Source organism: Hypomesus transpacificus, chromosome 9 (assembly GCF_021917145.1).
Source record: "Hypomesus transpacificus isolate Combined female chromosome 9, fHypTra1, whole genome shotgun sequence".
NCBI lineage: Eukaryota > Metazoa > Chordata > Actinopteri > Osmeriformes > Osmeridae > Hypomesus > Hypomesus transpacificus.
The window spans coordinates 21,882,672-21,901,402 of NC_061068.1; the positions used below are offsets into that span (position 1 = coordinate 21,882,672).

The window sequence follows — 18,731 nt, forward strand, 5'->3', positions numbered from 1 at the left end:
TGCAGAAGTAACAGCCCAGCTTGTGGCCCGGGATGTTGGAGAACAGGGAGGAGCCAGTGACGGGGGCGGAGCTGGCGGGAGTGGCGGCGCAGGACGAGGGCGTGGAGGAGGAGGCGGAGTCTCCCGGCTCGGCGGGACTGGAGCTCTTCAGGCCGTGTCTCATCACCACGAAGGTGTCGAAGCCCAGGGCTGCGTTCATGACCAGCTGCAGAGACAAGCGAGAGACACCTCCTCTGAGCTTCGCACTTCCTGCAAATAATTGCCTGAACCCGAATGACTGACTCCACCGTTTTCGGAACTTTGCTTGTCAAAAGCCTGCGGCGAGAACACACTGCACCCGGAGTTCAGTCGGGAAAAACGCCACAACAAGAGTACGTTGAGGTCGATCGACGATGGACATCGTCGCTGTTCTCAAAGACAAACAAATAAATGGCACAGTAACCCATTTCCAGGCTAAAGAATGAGTCTTGTAGCTCAACACAAAGAGCCATGACAGCTTCCACCCCAAATGTACCCCAATTCTACCCCCGGCTCCTAGACCAGACCGGAGGAGTCGTTTCTGCCGATCCGATGACAAACCTGCCTGGTCCGTCCCAGCAAACAAGCTGTTCATTGGTTCAACCATCCCTCCTCCCAGCCCTGTGTGTCGGGCGTTTGGGTTCCTTTACCTTCCTCTTGCTGGCGGCGATGACGGTGGGCAGCCAGCGGCTCTCGCGGGTGTCCATCAGCAGGAAGACCACGTCGTGCTGGGAGATGAGCGTCTCCAGGTGCTCCACGTCGCGCCGGGCCTGGGCCATCGTCTCCTCCGAGAAGTTGACGGGATGTCCCGGCATCGGGATGCTCATGTTGAAGCCCTCGGCGGTCTGCAGGAAGACACACAATCGCATTTGTGTGTCACACACAACGGAATTGCAGCAGGAACCAATGACCTTGCAGTATTTATACATTTAGTCATTTAGCAGGCGCTCTTATCTAGAGTGACTTACAGTAAGTAAAGGGCATTCCCCCCCCCCCCCCCCCCGAGGCAAGTAGGGTGAAGTGCCTTGCTCAGCCATCTGGCCCCCACATTTTTGAAAGTATAAATCTATAAAAGGCAAATGATTCCAACATACCGTTGGGCACAGTGATTAGCTCATGTTTGTGCTCAGACCCCTGCGCCACGCTAGAAGAGGGAGCCAATTAAGACTCAGCCCTGCATGTGCTGAAAGAATTGATCCGTCTAGAGAGAAGCCTAGCCGTTACCCTTCTGCGACGGCTGCAAAAACTAATTATCGTGTCTGTGTCGCGGGGGGGGGGGGGGGTCCGCACAGGTAACGGAGGGTGTCTAAGGTCACAGCCGGGAGACCTGACTGGAGCCCCGGAGCACCAGAGAAGCAGCCGTGGATCGTTAAAGGGGCCCACGGCATCAATAAATAATGCCCAGTCATCGACTGACCCCTGGAGGTTATTCCATCACTGCTGCAGGACCACCAGCTGTGGCTGCAGGGGGGGCTGGGGGGGACAAGGCAGGCTCAGACTCTTCAGAAGAGCACAGCCAAGCGGGTGACACAGCGCCAGACCACACATGGCTTTCTGGGAGGTTTGTGTTGGGACTACAAACACATCTTAAGCTTAACTGCCCCCAACAACAACAACAAAACAGAGACATATGGAACAGTCGCTCGTCGGAATCCCACCCGGAGTCCTCACGGGCATCGATCTGACAAGAGCCAGTGCAGCTTTTCCATGACCAGGGCATCACACTGGCCCCCCGGGGGCCGACGCACACTGTTAGAAGGAGCGGCGGAAATCTGAAAGACTCGGCAATCTCTTATCCATAACTCCTCCCTGACCTTTGGTCAACTGAAACGCTCTCGGCCCCCAGCGCTCTCCGGTCCTTCACTCACTTCACACAGGCTCCCAGTGTCTTCATTAGCGGAGAAACCACAGTCGGTGCGCCAGACTGTGACTCATCCAACAGCCCGGTGGGCAAGTGTTCATGAGCTCCTGAGCTCAGCTGGCCTAGTCATCTGGGGGGGGTGACAACGCAGCTTCCATCACCTGGAAACCAGGGGGACTGCGGCCACAGCACATCTGCTCCCAGCCAGAGCACGGGTATCCACACGGACGAGTGAGGGGGGACGGGGCCACAGCACACCTGCTCCCAGCCAGAGCACGGGTATCCACACGGACGAGTGAGGGGGGACTGCGGCCACAGCACACCTGCTCCCAGCCAGAGCACGGGTATCCACACGGACGAGTGAGGGGGGACTGGGCCGCTCAATGACAGAGGAGAGGATGGAGGATGGAGCAGACTGCTGTTGCGGCGCTATTCTGTCACTGCAGATGAAGGTTACCATCAAGGGACAGTGGCCTGGGGTAATTGGGGTGTAGTTGTGTGTGTGTGTGTGTGTGTGTGTGTGTGTGTGTTGAAAATGGGCACATGCATCAGGGCTTGGTGACAGACTTCATCCTTTCCTATTTTAGTTTTCAATCCTGCTACATCAAGCAGTATGATATGCCAAAATATGGGAGACTGCAAACAGATATCCTGGTCCACAGCACTTAGAAAAAGGAGAAAATCCAACTGCTGTATTGATTTCAATGTCTTGTCTTGTACTGTTGTCAGCCCTGTCCTACATATCCTGTCACTGTTGGCATCCACAATAGCAGGTCACGGAAGTGACTGGATGATTGGAGTGTTCAGGATCCCACCGTGCATCAGCCTAGCTTAGGGAACACGACGTCTGTTTACCTGCTCCTCAGAGTTCTGTCACCCCTGCTGGAATGGAGCTGAACAATGGGATCAAAGGGGTTAAACAATCCCACTCAACGCGTTATCCGTTTCATCTCCTCTCCAACCTGTTGTGCAAAAACACACAGACACACAGACAGGACCTTGCGCCTCCCACACTCCCGTTTACGTCGTTGCTCAACGCAAACCCTCACTGAGTCAAACACGGCTCCCGGTGTTTACGGAAAATGTGAGAACTTGTGTGCGAGGGACGTGGTTCACAGCTCCGAGCACCACGGAGCCTCCGCCAAGTCTGGCGGTTTCCTTGGTAATTGACTGAACTATCTCCCAGAGGATTGTCAACTCCTAATGAAAGCAATAACGAGGAAGGGCTTATCAATATGAAAAAAAGACAGTTCATTTTCTGCATGGTTAAGCCATCACAACAACTCGGAATGATGGTGGGTGTTGATAATGAGGTGACACCATAGCAAAACAAACACCACCTTTGACATTTCATATTTGTTGACTGAAATCGGGAGAAATCTGAAAAACGAATTGGACTACCTCTTGGTAGAGTGTGAAAGAAGATTGTGGACACGATCTGAGATGAGACTAATTAAATGCAATTAAAATGGTGTAGGTAACATCAGATAAAAAGCCACGCACAAACGTCCTCCTTGAGGAAGCTCAAAACATCGGCATTCGTCACTATCGCACGTTTTTTTCTTTTCTTTTCAATACGGACAGCTGGACAATCGGCTTTAGCATCCACCTTGGCCGGTCGGATCGCCAAGCTGATGTGTGTGGATCAGTCCTCACCACTCCAGGGAAGATCTTGCCCAGCTTCTCCACTGCTGCCATGGCCTTGGACTTCCCCCCAGCCAGACAGTCCTCAAACTCATACAGGGGCTGGCGCACCGGGTTGGAGTAGGAGATTTTGGCGTTGTCGACAAAAGTGATGTGTCTCACCCCCCAGCCCTGGAACATAAACAGTTGGAAGCAGAGAGAAAAAACTTCAGGCAGGTTTATGGCGTGTCGTAAAAGTCACTTTGACATAGCATGTGTTGAGGCACGCCATATAGGATACCACACTGTTAAACCCTAGTCAAAGACCAAGAAGCCCCATCTCAATGAAGAGTCTCCACGGATATGAACATCGGTTTAGGACCAGGTCAGTCTCCCCAGACCTTAGCCCCCCGGAGCTCACCATGAGAGTCCTGGCCACGTTGCAGCCCAGGGTGCCGGCCCCCAGCAGCAGACACTTGGTGGACACCACCTTGTCCAGGTCCAGAGACGGGACCAGCCTCCAGCGCATCAGCTTCAGGTTCAGGTCCACGGACGACTCTGCCAGTCTGGGGGAACGCGATCGGCACGTCAGGCAGGGGCGAGACCCCCCCAGGGGGGGCAATGGGGTTCTTTGGAAAGGAGCCAGGAGACCGTGGATGTGTGTGGGGGATGGAGCTGTACCTTTTGGGGTCCATGCACTCACTGAGGTTCACCATCCGGGGGCCCATGGCCCCCTTGGGGTTCTTCTCCCAGCCCACGCTCTTGGGACATCCTGAGATCACGACGACATGAACACACGGCTGTGGGACATCCGCTTGCTTTGGAGGACCTTTCATATCTCCCCCCCCACCACCCCACAGTATCTGAATCCTATATATCGATATGAATCTGTCGCTTTCATCTTCCAGTGCACTCTTTTGTCGTTCTGAATTAAGTAACAACGGCCCGCAGTACTTAAGTCTTACGAACTGGGGCCACCTTAAACTGGTACAAAGGCTAAGGAAAGTAATAAAGTATAGAATATACTGGGTAAATCAACACGTTCATTATAAACTATAATGAAGGATATACACAAATAGATAAGATGCATCAGGGCTCCATAGAACTTCACAGGCCAGGAAGGAGAGATGGTCACAGACTGCATTACCATTTAAATAGCTTTCATCCTTTGTGCCCTACAGATAAAAGAGGTGGTTTTGGAGTGCGCTTCCTCCTGCCCAGCCCAACAGGAAGATTACCTGTTTGGATGGAAAGCACCGGAAGCTTGACCTGAAAGAGGATGCTGTGCTGAACGGCTCGAGTGCCCTGAAGAGTTCTGTCCCTAAAGCAGAGAATCTCCACCACATCCAGCTGCGCTCCCCTGACACACACACACACACACACAAACAGTTCTAAGCACACACAGTGTACATTCAAGTCTATGCCCAGGACTCTGGTCCAGTCTATAGCAACCAAATGTGAGGCTTTCCAAATAAGCAGAAAATACCGTTTCACCTCATTACACACATTTTCTAACAAGTGAGTCATGGCCGGAGACGACAGTTACTAGTGGCGGCTGGACTTTTTTGCAAGGAGGGAGAGTTCCACACTGGAATTTCTGTCGGTTTTGTTATTCTAAACTCTGAGTCACAGTTTACAGAGAGTGATAAATGAATATGTTTAGGATTTACCATCGACTTGCAATAAGAATCAACAGATTCCTCAGAGGCCATCCAGGATGTTGGGAAAGAGAACATGGATCATAAACGCCTACAGTTACCTTCAAAAAAACAAAAAACACATGTACAATATGAGAAAACGCAGACACGTGAAAGTAGGTTTGGGCTATTTAGGGTTCTCAGCTTTGCACAAAGTTTAAAGAAAGACAACTTGAGACTCGACCGTGAGTACCTTCTTCAGATCTGTGAAGAACGTGTCCCAGTTGGCTAGCGTGGCCACTTGGACGGTTTCGGCACTGTACTTGACCAGGAAGTAGGGAACTGCAGTGGTCCCACTGTCGGTGCAGAGAGCATCGTAGGCCACTTGCAAAGCTGTGATCTGCATGAGGTAGCATGTATGAATTCATGGTCAGTCAGTAAGACCCGCCTAGTGGCATTGGAACGTAGAGATGTAGCAGTGCGTTAACGGATATCGCTATGACGCACACATGTTCAATTGGTATGCATGGGAGTCGACACATCCTTCCACATAGTTTATTTTCACACTTTTGAAATGCTACTGTATGCGCTTCACGCTGCACATGGCGGTGTGTCATGCTATAGAAAACCAAGTCTGCAACGAGATGAGTCACAACACTCCTGTGTTTTATCAGACAACCATCCTCAGTGTTTCCCACAGATTAGAAATCTAATTGTGGCGGGGAGGGGGTGGGGGTTGTCAGACCAGGGGGGAGGTCGTAATAATTCCTTCGTTAATAATTCGTTACACAGTTAATTTGTTAATAATTTGTTACATTAAATATTAATCCAAAATGATTCACACCTTCACAAAATTAACAACAACTAACATATCATTTCTGCATTATGCATGTAGCAACGCTAGTGCTAAACAACTATTTAACTGGTCGGCTCTGGACTTGACGCCGGGTAAGTAGCTAGCTAGCTCTTGAGACTTCTCACCAAAAGAACGAAGGGGAAACTTCGAGTACTTTAAGTCACTCTGGATAAGAGCGTCTGCTAAATGTAAATGTGAGTAAGGTACCTAGCGAAAAGTAGCCTCAACTTTCCTCGACTTTTAGCTACGGCACTAATGCTGAAGGCTCGCTGATATAGCTGTCGGTCTTACTAGTAGAACGGCATATGTATGCATTGTTGCTAACGTGTGCTGACGTTATGACTGTGTGCATATGTGAGAAAGATGCATGAGTGACAGAGACGGATGGAGAGTAGGGGAAAGGAAATGCAGCTGAACGAATACGCTGCGTGTTTTAACCTAAATAGCGATAAAAAAAAATGTTTTACCAAACGCAATATGTGGCGGCCGGTGTTAATTGTGTGGCGCACCGCCACAAATTAGTCTATGTGTGGGAAACACTGATCCTTATCCTCTCCAACGCAGGCAGGCATACGATGACTCGGGAATACGTGTCGACTTTGTAAAGAGAAAGCGTGAGTATGTCAGATGAAGAGACAGACGACCATGTTAACCTCGACTTCAACTCTCTCTCTCTCGCTCATTTTCATCCATCCACCCCGACAGTCACAAACAGGAGAATCGTCAAACAGCTTCAAGGGGGAACGACTGGTTTGTCGCGCGTCGCGACTCTGTGGTATTGTACAATCAGACAAAGCTAAATAGAAGAACAACACATGTATAAAGAGGCTAAACCCCTATGAGTGAGTACACTGTACCTGCTTATGAGAGAACGCCTGCTCTAGCGAGGTGGGCGCTTGCAGCAGCCTGATTGGATCAGAGAAGCAAAGTGCTGGGAAGCAGAACCAGTAGTAGAAGTGGTATTTCTTCAAATCCTGTGAAAGAAAAAAGCCCAGATCACCACACTGAACTCAGTTGCTGGGAGAGACTCATTCTGAATACGGGACAACTGCCCACCGCAAAAGTCAGCAAAATGAATCTGCAGAGAACGGAGGGATCCTTCAGAGCAACTCCAGACTGGACTGCATCCCATATCTGGAAGGGAAAAGCACAGGCCATGAACAAAAGTGAAAAAATAAAATTAAAAAATCGTGTTTAATTGCCAAGTCAGTGGTCACAAACAAGGAATTTACTTTGGTATATATATATATATATATATATATATATATATATACATACATACATACACATATATATATATATACAGTGTATATATGTGAGTTTAATAGTACTAAACAGTACTATGCAGAAGTCTTAGGCACCCAAAAATGTTTACACAAATACATTATTTACATTGTCTTGTGTATACAATTGTTTGTTTCCTGTATCTGTGCGGCAGCAAAAAAGTTAAATGTTGCCCCAAAAATGAATACTTTTTTGGTCTTTTCATTCAATTATTTTTGGAAGCATTTTTTCGTAACTTTTTTTTTGCCCTTCAATTGTGTCAGAGACTTTTGCACAGTACACGTGAAAATAACATTGGGTCTGCACAATAGACAACCATTGAGCATGACGGTGTACACCTGCTGTGAGGCCAGCATAGTCATTACCTCTTTTGCTTCTTTCTCCAGCAGAGCCTTCTTATCAGATGATTTAAAGGCCTCTAATGTGTTCATGTTGTACAGGGTGCCCACAGCTGGGCAGCAGCGGGCAGGGGTGGGGCCATCTCTAAAACAAAACAAGTGAAGGAACACAACCAGATGAATGACTGGGCATCTCCCACCCCTGTTTGTAGCCCACGTAGATGGAAGTACCTACACGTCAAACGCACTGAACTCCAAAGTCAGGCGAGTGGGGAGGCCGACTGGATCACCTGGAGGAAAGAGAATGGGGCAAATAAGACAGGTGACACACTTGGGTGGATTAGGCCTGGCACTCTCTCACAGACAGCTCACTCGATGAGAAGAATCCCACATGGAACGCAACCCTACGTACGACGTCACGCAGCGTGAACGTGTGAACGCACATGACCCAATCCACGGTTGCGTTACGCAATCCAGATCAGTGTTTCCCAACCTTTTTTTTCTCCAGTCATGGTACCCCCTTAGAAAAGTTTCGAAATGGTGTGGCTAGATTCGAGATCATAAACTCACCATTGTAGTAGTAACCTTTGATGTTTTTAGGGCTTTCGTCAAGTCTGTAGTCGTCGAGTTTCTTCTGAGTGAGCTGATGCCAGAAGCCGGCTTCCAGGGCACTGCAGAAAGGTGCAAACTGCAGCTTCGGTTCAGCCGTGCCTGTTTCAGTCGACTCAGAGGCCATCGAAATGCTAGGTCTTCTTCTCTAACTTAAAACACATGGGAGAATAGTGATGGTTCAGACAGCGGTTCTTAACAGAAAACAAGACACAACATTTGTAGCCCTGATGGCAGGTAGTCTGTTGTCTTGGGTAGAATGGCATACATTCAGATGTATAGTAATACATAACACAGGCACATTGTCGTGGTGCTATTTCATGAGCTCCGTGTTAATGAACCAGACATTTATTTAGATCAGCAAGTCTCATGAAACCCTGAAATACCCGTTTATGTTGGGAACATGTCAAACAAGTCTTAGTAATTAAAGAAGCTATTAACTGTAAAGGCATGCGCCAGGGAGGTACAAACATACACTAACACAGTCCTGCTTTGATATAAAAAGTATGTCATGTTTAAACAGTACGACGTTTAGTCTGTCAGACAAATCATGAATCATGGTTTCGAGTGTTGTGTCACACATGGATGGTAGCATGTTAGCTGACTATGTTTCCAACAGAGCTTGTGTTACACCAACGACATCTGACATGCTCACCCTTGTATGCAAAAGCCCAGGTTATATACAGCAATCTAGTGAAAAGGGAATTTGCAAAGCTGTATTTCAATCGTGTTCAAGCTTTCAATGTAAGTAATGTTTTACACGAACACTTACCACAAAACTTGCTTCCTTATTCAGATCATATGATCTACCATATGGGTGTGACGAAAGCACTTGCAATGCAGTTTGGGGGAGTCCACACTCACTGGTAAACAAACAGCGCCAGCGCTATCAAGATAGACTAGAAGCTAGCTAGCATACTAGCTGTAGCGTACCCCCAACCTCGGCAAATTTTTGGTATTGGTATTTTTGAATAATCAGTAAAGTAGTTCTACTGATCTACAGTAGACTGTTTGACGTGCAGTAGTACGTTGAATAAACTACGGCATTAGATAAGGTTGATGCAATCCGCCTGGCTGCTAGTTTAGTGCTAGTGAGTTGGTTGTAGATTATGGGGCTTGCACCATTGAGTAGAAAATAAATAACCAAAATAAAAACAAAAAAGCGCAAACAACAAAACAGGAAAAAACGGACAGAAACTTGTATGCCCCCCTCTTCATCTCTCGTACGGCTAGCTACTGTACACTGAAGTTCGGAGACAGCGTAGACATGCTGAACTGGTCGCTAGCTAGCATTAGCTGTTGAAGGCTAGTATCCAACGAAAGACATGCCAGTACAAGAGAGGGTCACATGCTCGTCGGTTCACATTCCAGGTGACAAATTTAAATGAATCGGAGCCAAACGGATAATCTGGTGAATCGTGTCCTAAATTCTGGTGTTTTTGCTAAACATTTTCCTTTATTTGAATTGTGATACTCTGTTTCAGCTGGTATCGTTGCATTGCTGAGTAAATCTCTAGCATTGGGCATTAAAAGACCATGAACCTTTGAAATTGTCAAAGTTTTAATCAAAACCATAATCGCATGTAGCAGACAATCAAGTGCTTCAGACATTCAACGTAAAACGTAAAACATATAGCATAGCCCTATACATCTAAATACTCAAACAATAAACAAAATCACAATTACAATAACTTCACTGCTTCTTCTTGCAGATCGCAGTATAAATGTATAGAACGGGTTCTGACACGTAGTGCAGTGGTTCCCAACCCTGGTCAGGGCACCCTGTCCTACCTGTTTTAGATGTTTAAATCAGGTGTGTTGGAGCAGGGAAACATCTAAAACATGCCGGACAGGGGTTGGGGTACCCTGAGGACCAGGGTTGGGAACCACTGACGTAGTGGAACGCAGAATTCCTGATGTTCCTGCCAGTTCCTATTCGTTCTTGATAAGCTTCACTCGAAGTTTGATGAAATTGTGTATTTTACATGCAGATAGCAGATTCAAAATATATATTAAACTGGAAAACCACATACATGAGCTACATATTACAGTTTTTTCTACAATCATATTCAAATCTGAATCACCGAGTCACAGAATAATTTGACCAGATACACTTTTGTGCAAAACCTTTCAGTTAAAAGAGAAGACATCAGAAACCACAACATTTCTGGAAAGTTTTATGATGAACAGACATTACATGACACATGACATTGCAAATAAAAATAGCCTGCATTGGCAAAGTAACAATACGCCTATGTAGACTTTATTTTGTCTTCATAGATCAAGATGAATGAAATGATCTAGTTTACCTCAGTACTCACAGGAAACATTTCACAAATGGATGTTCAAGATACTTTTGAAAACTCGTTTGAAATTCTCATTGCAAAGAGGATATATAAATGGGTTGAGCGTGGAGTTCATGTACCCTAGCCAAATGGTGAACATATGAAGGTCGTGAAGGACACACGTTTGACAAAAAGCCATGACCATGAAAGCGATAAAGTAGGGTATCCAGCACATCAGAAATGCTGCGATAATGCAGCCCAACTGCTTAGCAGCCTTGTGCTCTTTGCGGATCCGCAAGCTTTGGATGCGCTGTCGAGAGTGCTCACAGAACCTCTGCCAGGTCTGTTTCAGAGTCCGGCCATTGGCACCGTCCAGTTTAGTGTCCACCTCCTCTGGCCACGACACTGCCAGGGATGGATTGAATTTGTTGTTATGCTGCAGCATCGTGGTGTATCTCTCAACATCGGAAATTTGGGTTATCTCACACACTCCAGCCACGGAGTTTGGCACTGTGGCATGGCAGTCGGAGAGAGACACAAACAGCTTGTCCACATTGTTGTCCTCTGAATGCTGAATGCCAACTGGTGAGACTGACAATGAAGCATCTGAGTCAGACCTCACTTGTTGAGGTGACAAACACTCCCCGTTTTCATATTCTGCTGAGTTTGTCAGTTCTGTGGTCCTCAAAAGGCTCGAATGACAGATATTTCTTTTGTCAAGGTCAGAATTTATTTTTTCATGCTCATTTTTGACATTGGAATAACATGGCTTTTCTAAAGTATAGTGATCCACCAAGCTTTCCTGATGAGAATACTCTGATGAAGCCATGTTATCCATCTGACATTGATAGACATCATTTTCAAGTGTTTGAGCATTGTGTGGCCCATTATCCCCAAAGGAATCGACAGGATTGATGATTCGCTCTCGTTCTCGAATGTGTTGTCTCACCGCCAAGTAAATGCGCGTATAAAACCAAAGCATCAAAATAGACGGCACATAAAAGTTGAAAACGGCGGTTATAACTTTAAACCAGGTGACAAACCTGAAGTCCGTGTCACATTTGTTCTCCATCTCTGGTTTCAGCTGGACATGAGTGAAGGACCGCCACCCCAGTATGGGGAGGATCCACGTCATCGAGAGGAGCCAGGCACCCGCGATCATGACGCTGGCCTTGCCTCTGGTGCGATACTTCAGGTACTTCAACGGCTGGCGCACCGACCGATATCGATCCAGGCACAAGATGAACAGGCTGAAAATAGACGCCGTGCTGGCAACATAGTCCATGATCAACCAAAATTGGCAGACGATGCGACCGAGTTTCCATTCCTCCTCCAGCAGGTAGACTAGATTCAGGGGCATCACAGTGGCTCCGACGATGAGGTCTGCCACCGAAAGGCTGACTATGTAGAGGTTGCCCACGGTGTGTAAAGTCTTCTCCTTCTTCACGGCATAGAGGACCAAGATGTTCATGATCACCGTTAGCAGAGACAAGCTGCCCAGGGACACTCCTAAAAGGGCCTTGTTAAGGTGGTGCAAGGAGATGGTGGAGTTGTACAGCAGTGTATCATTGGAGCCTGCCGAGCTGCAAGTACTGTTAGGGTCTGTGGTCACTTTGGATGCAGACTCCATCATGGCTGCCAGTCACCTATAGTTGTCCTTACATGATGATATGGTTGTTGAAACGGACTTCTGAGCTGATTTGGCCAACAACTACAAAAAAGAAGAAAAGGGAGCAGCATTACATGACACAGAAATGATTCATGTTAAACGTACGGTTCAAATCTGTTTTATAAACGATAATACTGGCTAACAACAAGAATGACATGAACACCCTGAGAAATGGGATTGTATTTTTCCATTTAGACCCATGTGAGAATTTGTGAGAACATGGTTTTTAAAATAATTCACTCCACCGAACAGTATGGGGCATTGATATTCAAAAGTGGACTGAAATAGAGCTGGTCTGTTGCTATGGAGCAGTGTAATAGGCAGAGCCATCAGAACTAGAACGTCTCTGCATTTCTGTTTCAAATTAATGCTGTTTCAAATGATTGATATCACAATCTCCATGTTTATGCGCTTATCCTTGTCCGCAAGGAACCTGTTTGCCCACTCATTCTATAGGCTACAGATTATGATTAATGCTGGATTTTAAATGATTCTCAATCACTGACAAACAACTAATATTGAGTTACATATGGCTGCCCCGAGTTGCAGGGAGTGCTAGTCACTATCTGAACAAAACAATAATTTACTTTTATTATCCAAGTATGCCTGTAGGTCCTGCAATAACAAACGCTCTTCAGCTGTGAATATAATTTCTCAATTTAAAACCGTTCCCACTTTAAACTTTCTCGTATTAAATAGGCTACATAGAATACACACGATTTCGAACAATAGCGTCTGCAAAGGCTTCTGTTTCAACTTCTAGCCTACCTTTTCATTAAGTTTATTGTTGCATATGTGCCTACAAGATGATGTTATTTTTGTTGTTTGGCAGTTAAAATACCGACTGTTCATTGACCCAGCACACCGAACCACTGTTCGGTAGGCTATTCTTTTTTATCCTTGATTAAAACTACGAATATGTAGTAGCAATTTAGTGACTATCATACATTCACGTTTAATTTACCGATCGCCAGTCTTCGCAATCACAATTGAAAACAGATGTATTTTATTTTATGCGACAAAAAGCTGACCACCTGTGGAATCCCTCACAAAAGCTCATGCCAACTAAATCTTGACAGGCTTTCCTGTACATAGTACTAATTTTGCTACAGCGCCATGATCATAAAAAATGTTTTTGAACTGAAACTAAATTTGAACTAAATCATAAAGTAGCTCACGTATTCAATCTAAACTGACGTATTGCAATGGAATTTGACAACGTTTCCATACCATTGTCCAAATGTCGTCAATGTAAACAATGACAAATTACTCACCAAATACTAAAAGTTGAATCTTGGACTAAACCTCGAGCCGGTTCTCCGTAAAAAATAATTGCTGATGTTTCAAGTGATGGTAGGGTAAAGTCTGCTGCGCGCTTGCGGCACCACACACCCATCTTTACTTAAGAAGGGTGTGACCCTCCTCACGCTCTGTCCCTCAAACTGTCGGTAACCTATTGTAGTTCCACAAATGACTTTAAACCAAAACATCCATGGTTGAACTGACCCTATTCTATGGTTATTAAATGTGTTTACGGTACCTGTGACTTTTAGACTAAACAGAGTAGCATAAGCAGTGTATCAGGATGTTGTCTCTATGTGACGGTTCCTATTTCCCTAACAGCATCACTGTCCAGTGTGAACATCATAATGAGTTTATCCATGATTCCTAACTTCCTTCTCCCAGTCATGTCTGATGAATACCATACCCATATCCTATGGTTGTGGACCTCTTAACTGGGTCAGTGTAAGTGTTTGAATTAATCACATGGAGACCATACCAGACTAGTGGATGTTAAGTTCAGGTATTAGATTCCCCTATAACTGATGCTTGGACGACTCTGCAAATGGGCATATTAACTGTGTGTGTAAGTGTGTCTGTGTGCGTGTGTTTGTTTTAATCACGTTGACGCCGTATCCGAGTACTGGATCATGTGGTTGTTATTGACAAAATACACAAATCACAAAAATGTCTTCACTAGTTTGTGCACCACACTCATGTCAGCTGTATGCATGGAATGATAGGATTCCTTCATTATAAATGACTGTCTCTCCCTTGGTTTACATGGCTGCGGATCTTAATTTATATTATAATAGAATCGAAAATTCAGTTGAGTTCAAAATCCAAAACTTGTCAGTGCTCTTTTAGTTAAAAAGAATTAAGTGAACATAATAAAATTGGGCTGTAATGTTTTACAGTGTATGCTTTTAAATAAGAGATATATATCAAGGGCCAGTGAAAGGAGAGCAATCAATACCTGCTGTCAAACAGGCAGGTCACACCTTAGTGAATATATTGATATTACTGGTAATTATGGTCAATAAACAAATGAAAAGATAAGAATGCGTTTACTTCTACCTCATTCACCACAAACACATGAATAGATCATTGAGTTAGTCGAGTTGTGATTTACTGTAGGCCCTCTTTACAATTCAACAGAACGAAAGGTACATAATAATGTAAAGTTGGGAATGTTTGATAAGTTTGGGATGTTGTTAAGTTTGGGATGTTGAACTCCTGTCTCTGTCCACCATCTTTATTGAGATCTAACTACAAGGCCAATGCTGACATCTGCTGGTTGTATACCTCACCGACTGAGGTCAGATACTGTGGTACTTGTTTGAATCTGGAGCACAATGCACAGTAGACTCCTTACGGCCGTCAAATGTGTTTTGAGAAGACGAGTACTTCCCTGAGAGTTTATCATCTCCTATATTTGACCATCCTCCAAATAGTAAATAGACACTTGTCATGTGAGGTGATGTCGTGTAAACTCACCCCCCACATTGACTCCGCTGTGACTCCCGCGCCTCTTCTCCTTATATACTGTTCTTATATACTGTTCTTATATATTGTTCTTATATACTGTTCTTATATATTGTTCTTATATACTGTTCTTATATACTGTTCTTATATACTGTTCTTATATATTGTTCTTATATACTGTTCTTATATACTGTTCTTTTATACTGTTCTTATATACTGTTCTTATATACTGTTCTTATATACTGTTCTTTTATACTGTTCTTATATACTGTTCTTATGTACTGTTCTTATATACTGTTCTTATATACTGTTCTTATATACTATTCTTATATACTGTTCTTATATACTGTTCTTATATACTGTTCTTATATACTGTTCTTTATTGTAGAATATTCAGATCAAAGGAATCAGCTGAAGGAGACATGAAGGAAAGTGGAGAGTAGGATTCCATCACCAACACATCATGGGACTATCGCATCGAGTTTGGTATTATACAGTACACAGGGTCTGACAATTATAGCTCTAATTTGATTTCTATTCTCCATGACTATAGATTACTATTCAAAACCCCTTGCCTGGGTGCAAGCATTTCAAAGACATTCCGATAGATGGCAGTAAATGTAACTTAACATTTTAATGGAATAGTGATGCCCAGAGAACATTTTCAATGGCACTGATTGTACTTAAATTGTACTCCAAAAAATGTCTCAATCTTGCTACGATTGAACAATGATTTAATGCCCCCGCAAAAAGTGTCACTACAATAAACAGGGAGACAAAAATATAGTGGCACAAATTTGAAATGGTAATTTCTATTTATCAGCACAGTGAGTATTCATTGGCCGAGACAGAGTGGCTGGGGAGTTTGGTTTGACCTGTTCCTCGGATTGGCCCGAAATAGTCAGAGCCAGTGAACTGTTTCTAATGAAGAATAATGCACTGCACTGGAGACCCACAAAGCTGGGCACACAGAGACACAGACACAGACACAGACACAGACACAGACACAGACACAGACACAGACACAGACAATACTGCCCCAGGCCATGCACCGGCCCTCAGCCACCCACTTTCACACTTTCACTACCTTTCAAGACCCCACACAGTCCTGACTACAAAAGAGACACTAACCTAGTTGTTTCACCATGCCAAGACCCCACCATTCTCACCAACAAAGCTCAGGCTGCCAATCAAGACTGTAATTGACAAGGGCCTGTTTTCAGCCCACACCTCGGTAACCTGGTCTCATTCAAACCTTGTATTCTTTGACATTTTAAAGAAAATAACAAATGCAACAAACTAAATAATGTTGAAAACTTCACATGTTGCCATTTTACAGACAGCTATCCGAGATAGCAAGTGACCGATCACTAACCAAATTGTGTTCTGTTCATTGAAGCATGTTGTATTTTTGTATTTGTATTTGAAGGGTTTGTTGAGTGATTCTGTATAACCCCAAACGGTACACTCTCTGCCTCAGGATTTCTTGTTTATAATGTTTAAACGTCCAAACCATATCAGAAAAACCTTTTCGAGTTGGCGGCCAAACTACATGTGTGTTCTTCTCCCTCAGATTAGTGATGAAGCATCACGCAAACACTGTGAGATCCTGGGGCTACTCACAAGATATGTTCAGACGCTTCTGCAGTACTTTGCATGAGTATCAAATCATGGGCACCAAGAAACATTACAAACAATGGAGCAATATTACCCTAATGGCATTTCCTTTATATATCGTGTCATTCAAGAATGAAAGCTATACATTAAATACATGTATTATAAAGACAATTCCAATCGTATTGTGACTGTTATGACTGTTCTGTCAATGGAGCTTTCATATAGAATTTGACCCAAAACATCTAGTTGTGTAATGAACATAGTAAAATGACATGGTATATGCTCAGGGGCGGTCTTTCCTACAGGCGGTAAAGGCGATCGCCTAGGGCGCCACTCAGAGGGGGGCGCAAAAAAATGCGCACAGCAAAAAACACGTTTTATTTTTTGCGGGGCAGTTTTTTTTTTGCGCCCCCTTCTATATCTACAACCAATGTTTTGACATTAAGAAATAGGGCGCCACAAGTGAAGCTCGCCTAAAGCGCCGAATGTGCTTGGGCCGGCCCTGTATATACTGTATTTGAAATATATATTTCTGTGTGGCAGCATATGAAAGAAAAAATGTAGCAGCAAATTTATTTCAGCCGTGTGTCATTTCCTGTTACTAAGAGGCCCAAACCAGAGCAAGGATTCCTTTATGTAAAGAGGCTCACTGAAAGAAACACTGTGATGCAAGATGTGTATGAAGACCAGGAAGTAGGAGGAAATCATTTTGATAATCTAAATTGAGGAATAAGTACCGCACATGTTCGTATAGTCTGATCTGATTGGTTCCTGATTGGTCCTGGACAAGAACCACAGCTGTACAGGGTTGTGCACTGTGCCTGCAGCAGGACCTGGACACTTAGAATGAATGAGAAATGCCACTAAGGATTGTGCATGGTGTGATCCAGCTGCGAAAATAAGGAGGGACAGACTTAAAGAATTACTAGAAGGTTCCATTAGGAAGGTTATATTTATGTCTGAATGCTAAAGTGCAACTTCCTTAATGTCTGTTCCTGTATTCTCTAATGCTCAAGATGTCATTAAATGAAAACATTTGGATGGTCTTGCCCCTTCACACACACAAACACAAACGCATGCACACACACAAGTCTGCGGGCACGCACACACACAAGACAAGGAGACACAAAATGTTGATCCCGCCTGTCACGCATCCCTTCTCTTTTCCATTACAGCCTCATAAACGTGTGCACAGAGCCACACACACACACACACACACACACACACACACACACACATACACACACACACATGCGCACTTCTCCTAGATATAATGTGTCTTCACATGACCTTCACTCCACGTTAAGTATATTTATCCAGACAAACAAAATGGTGAAGCCCGAGTGTGGGAGACATATACATCCTCTGACAGACATCCAGGCTGAAGGATATCTGTGCAATTCCAGTCCCTGTCCATCATGTGGCAGTGTTCTGCAGCCGTGGAATGCTGTCTGTCACAATGGAAGCAGAGCTGTTCAAAGTCATGCAAATCCGCATGAGGACCACAAGCCCCACCACCGTCTGGGCCTTATCTCTGACTGCACCTTGTGGGAGACAGCCTGGCTCCCTCCTGAAATATTTTAAAGCTCCTCTTTGATTTCTCTCACCCGCTAAATACAGAAGACCTGCTAACTAATGGGAAACAAGAGACGAGGGCTGCTGCTGATGCTTCGTATCATTCCTTGAGAAGCAAAAGAGAAAGGACTGGATGCTCTAGTTGTATTTGATGGAGGATGACACCGACAATTGTAACATGCCAAATTGGATCGACATAATGAGCAATGGTCTTTCTTAAATAAAGATATTTCGTCACATTAAAAACCAGTTCTATCTAAAACCTTTAACCGTTCATGTTATCGACTATTTCGTACCACTTAATCAAAACTGAATATCGAAGCCCTTTGGGCCTTGCATGCAGTTCCTTCTGATGGATGACACTTTATAGTTTTCAAATCAAATACTTTTGGGCTGAGTTGATGCAAGTGCACCAGTGAAATTTCACTCAACTTTTTTTGCTGCTGATAAAAATCCATATTCTGTATGTTTATACAAATCATCAATCTCCCAACCAGTGTTTCTGTTTTAAGAGAGCCATGGCTTTCATCATAATCATTCCCCCACACTCTTGAAGTCAATGATCCTGTACAGGGGCAATCCAATTTCATTTT

At 44.6% G+C, this 18,731-nt stretch overlaps 2 protein-coding genes across 2 annotated transcripts in view; both read right to left on the minus strand.

Moving 5' to 3' along the window:
* The window catches only part of atg7 (ATG7 autophagy related 7 homolog (S. cerevisiae)), a 9,459-nt gene extending 489 nt beyond the window's left edge, over nucleotides 1–8,970 (minus strand). The window contains exons 1-14 of the mRNA XM_047024595.1: nucleotides 8,882–8,970; nucleotides 8,188–8,378; nucleotides 7,853–7,907; nucleotides 7,645–7,762; nucleotides 7,052–7,129; nucleotides 6,853–6,969; nucleotides 5,393–5,539; nucleotides 5,173–5,261; nucleotides 4,741–4,862; nucleotides 4,184–4,274; nucleotides 3,924–4,068; nucleotides 3,536–3,694; nucleotides 669–863; nucleotides 4–205 (exon numbers count right to left, since the gene is read on the minus strand). Coding sequence (XP_046880551.1) covers nucleotides 4–205; nucleotides 669–863; nucleotides 3,536–3,694; nucleotides 3,924–4,068; nucleotides 4,184–4,274; nucleotides 4,741–4,862; nucleotides 5,173–5,261; nucleotides 5,393–5,539; nucleotides 6,853–6,969; nucleotides 7,052–7,129; nucleotides 7,645–7,762; nucleotides 7,853–7,907; nucleotides 8,188–8,353 — 1,684 coding nt within the window. The 5' untranslated portion in view covers nucleotides 8,354–8,378; nucleotides 8,882–8,970. The remainder of the gene's footprint in view (nucleotides 1–3; nucleotides 206–668; nucleotides 864–3,535; nucleotides 3,695–3,923; nucleotides 4,069–4,183; nucleotides 4,275–4,740; nucleotides 4,863–5,172; nucleotides 5,262–5,392; nucleotides 5,540–6,852; nucleotides 6,970–7,051; nucleotides 7,130–7,644; nucleotides 7,763–7,852; nucleotides 7,908–8,187; nucleotides 8,379–8,881) is intronic.
* Nucleotides 8,971–10,044: 1,074 nt separating this feature from the next.
* On the minus strand, nucleotides 10,045–14,481 carry hrh1 (histamine receptor H1). The gene is made up of 2 exons (XM_047024760.1): nucleotides 13,455–14,481; nucleotides 10,045–12,222 (listed from the first exon to the last, which is right to left on the minus strand). Exon 2 carries the CDS (start codon nucleotides 12,142–12,144, stop codon nucleotides 10,558–10,560), a length of 1,587 nt encoding a protein of 528 aa, XP_046880716.1. The 5' UTR covers nucleotides 12,145–12,222; nucleotides 13,455–14,481; the 3' UTR covers nucleotides 10,045–10,557.
* Between the last annotated feature and the right edge of the window lie 4,250 nt (nucleotides 14,482–18,731).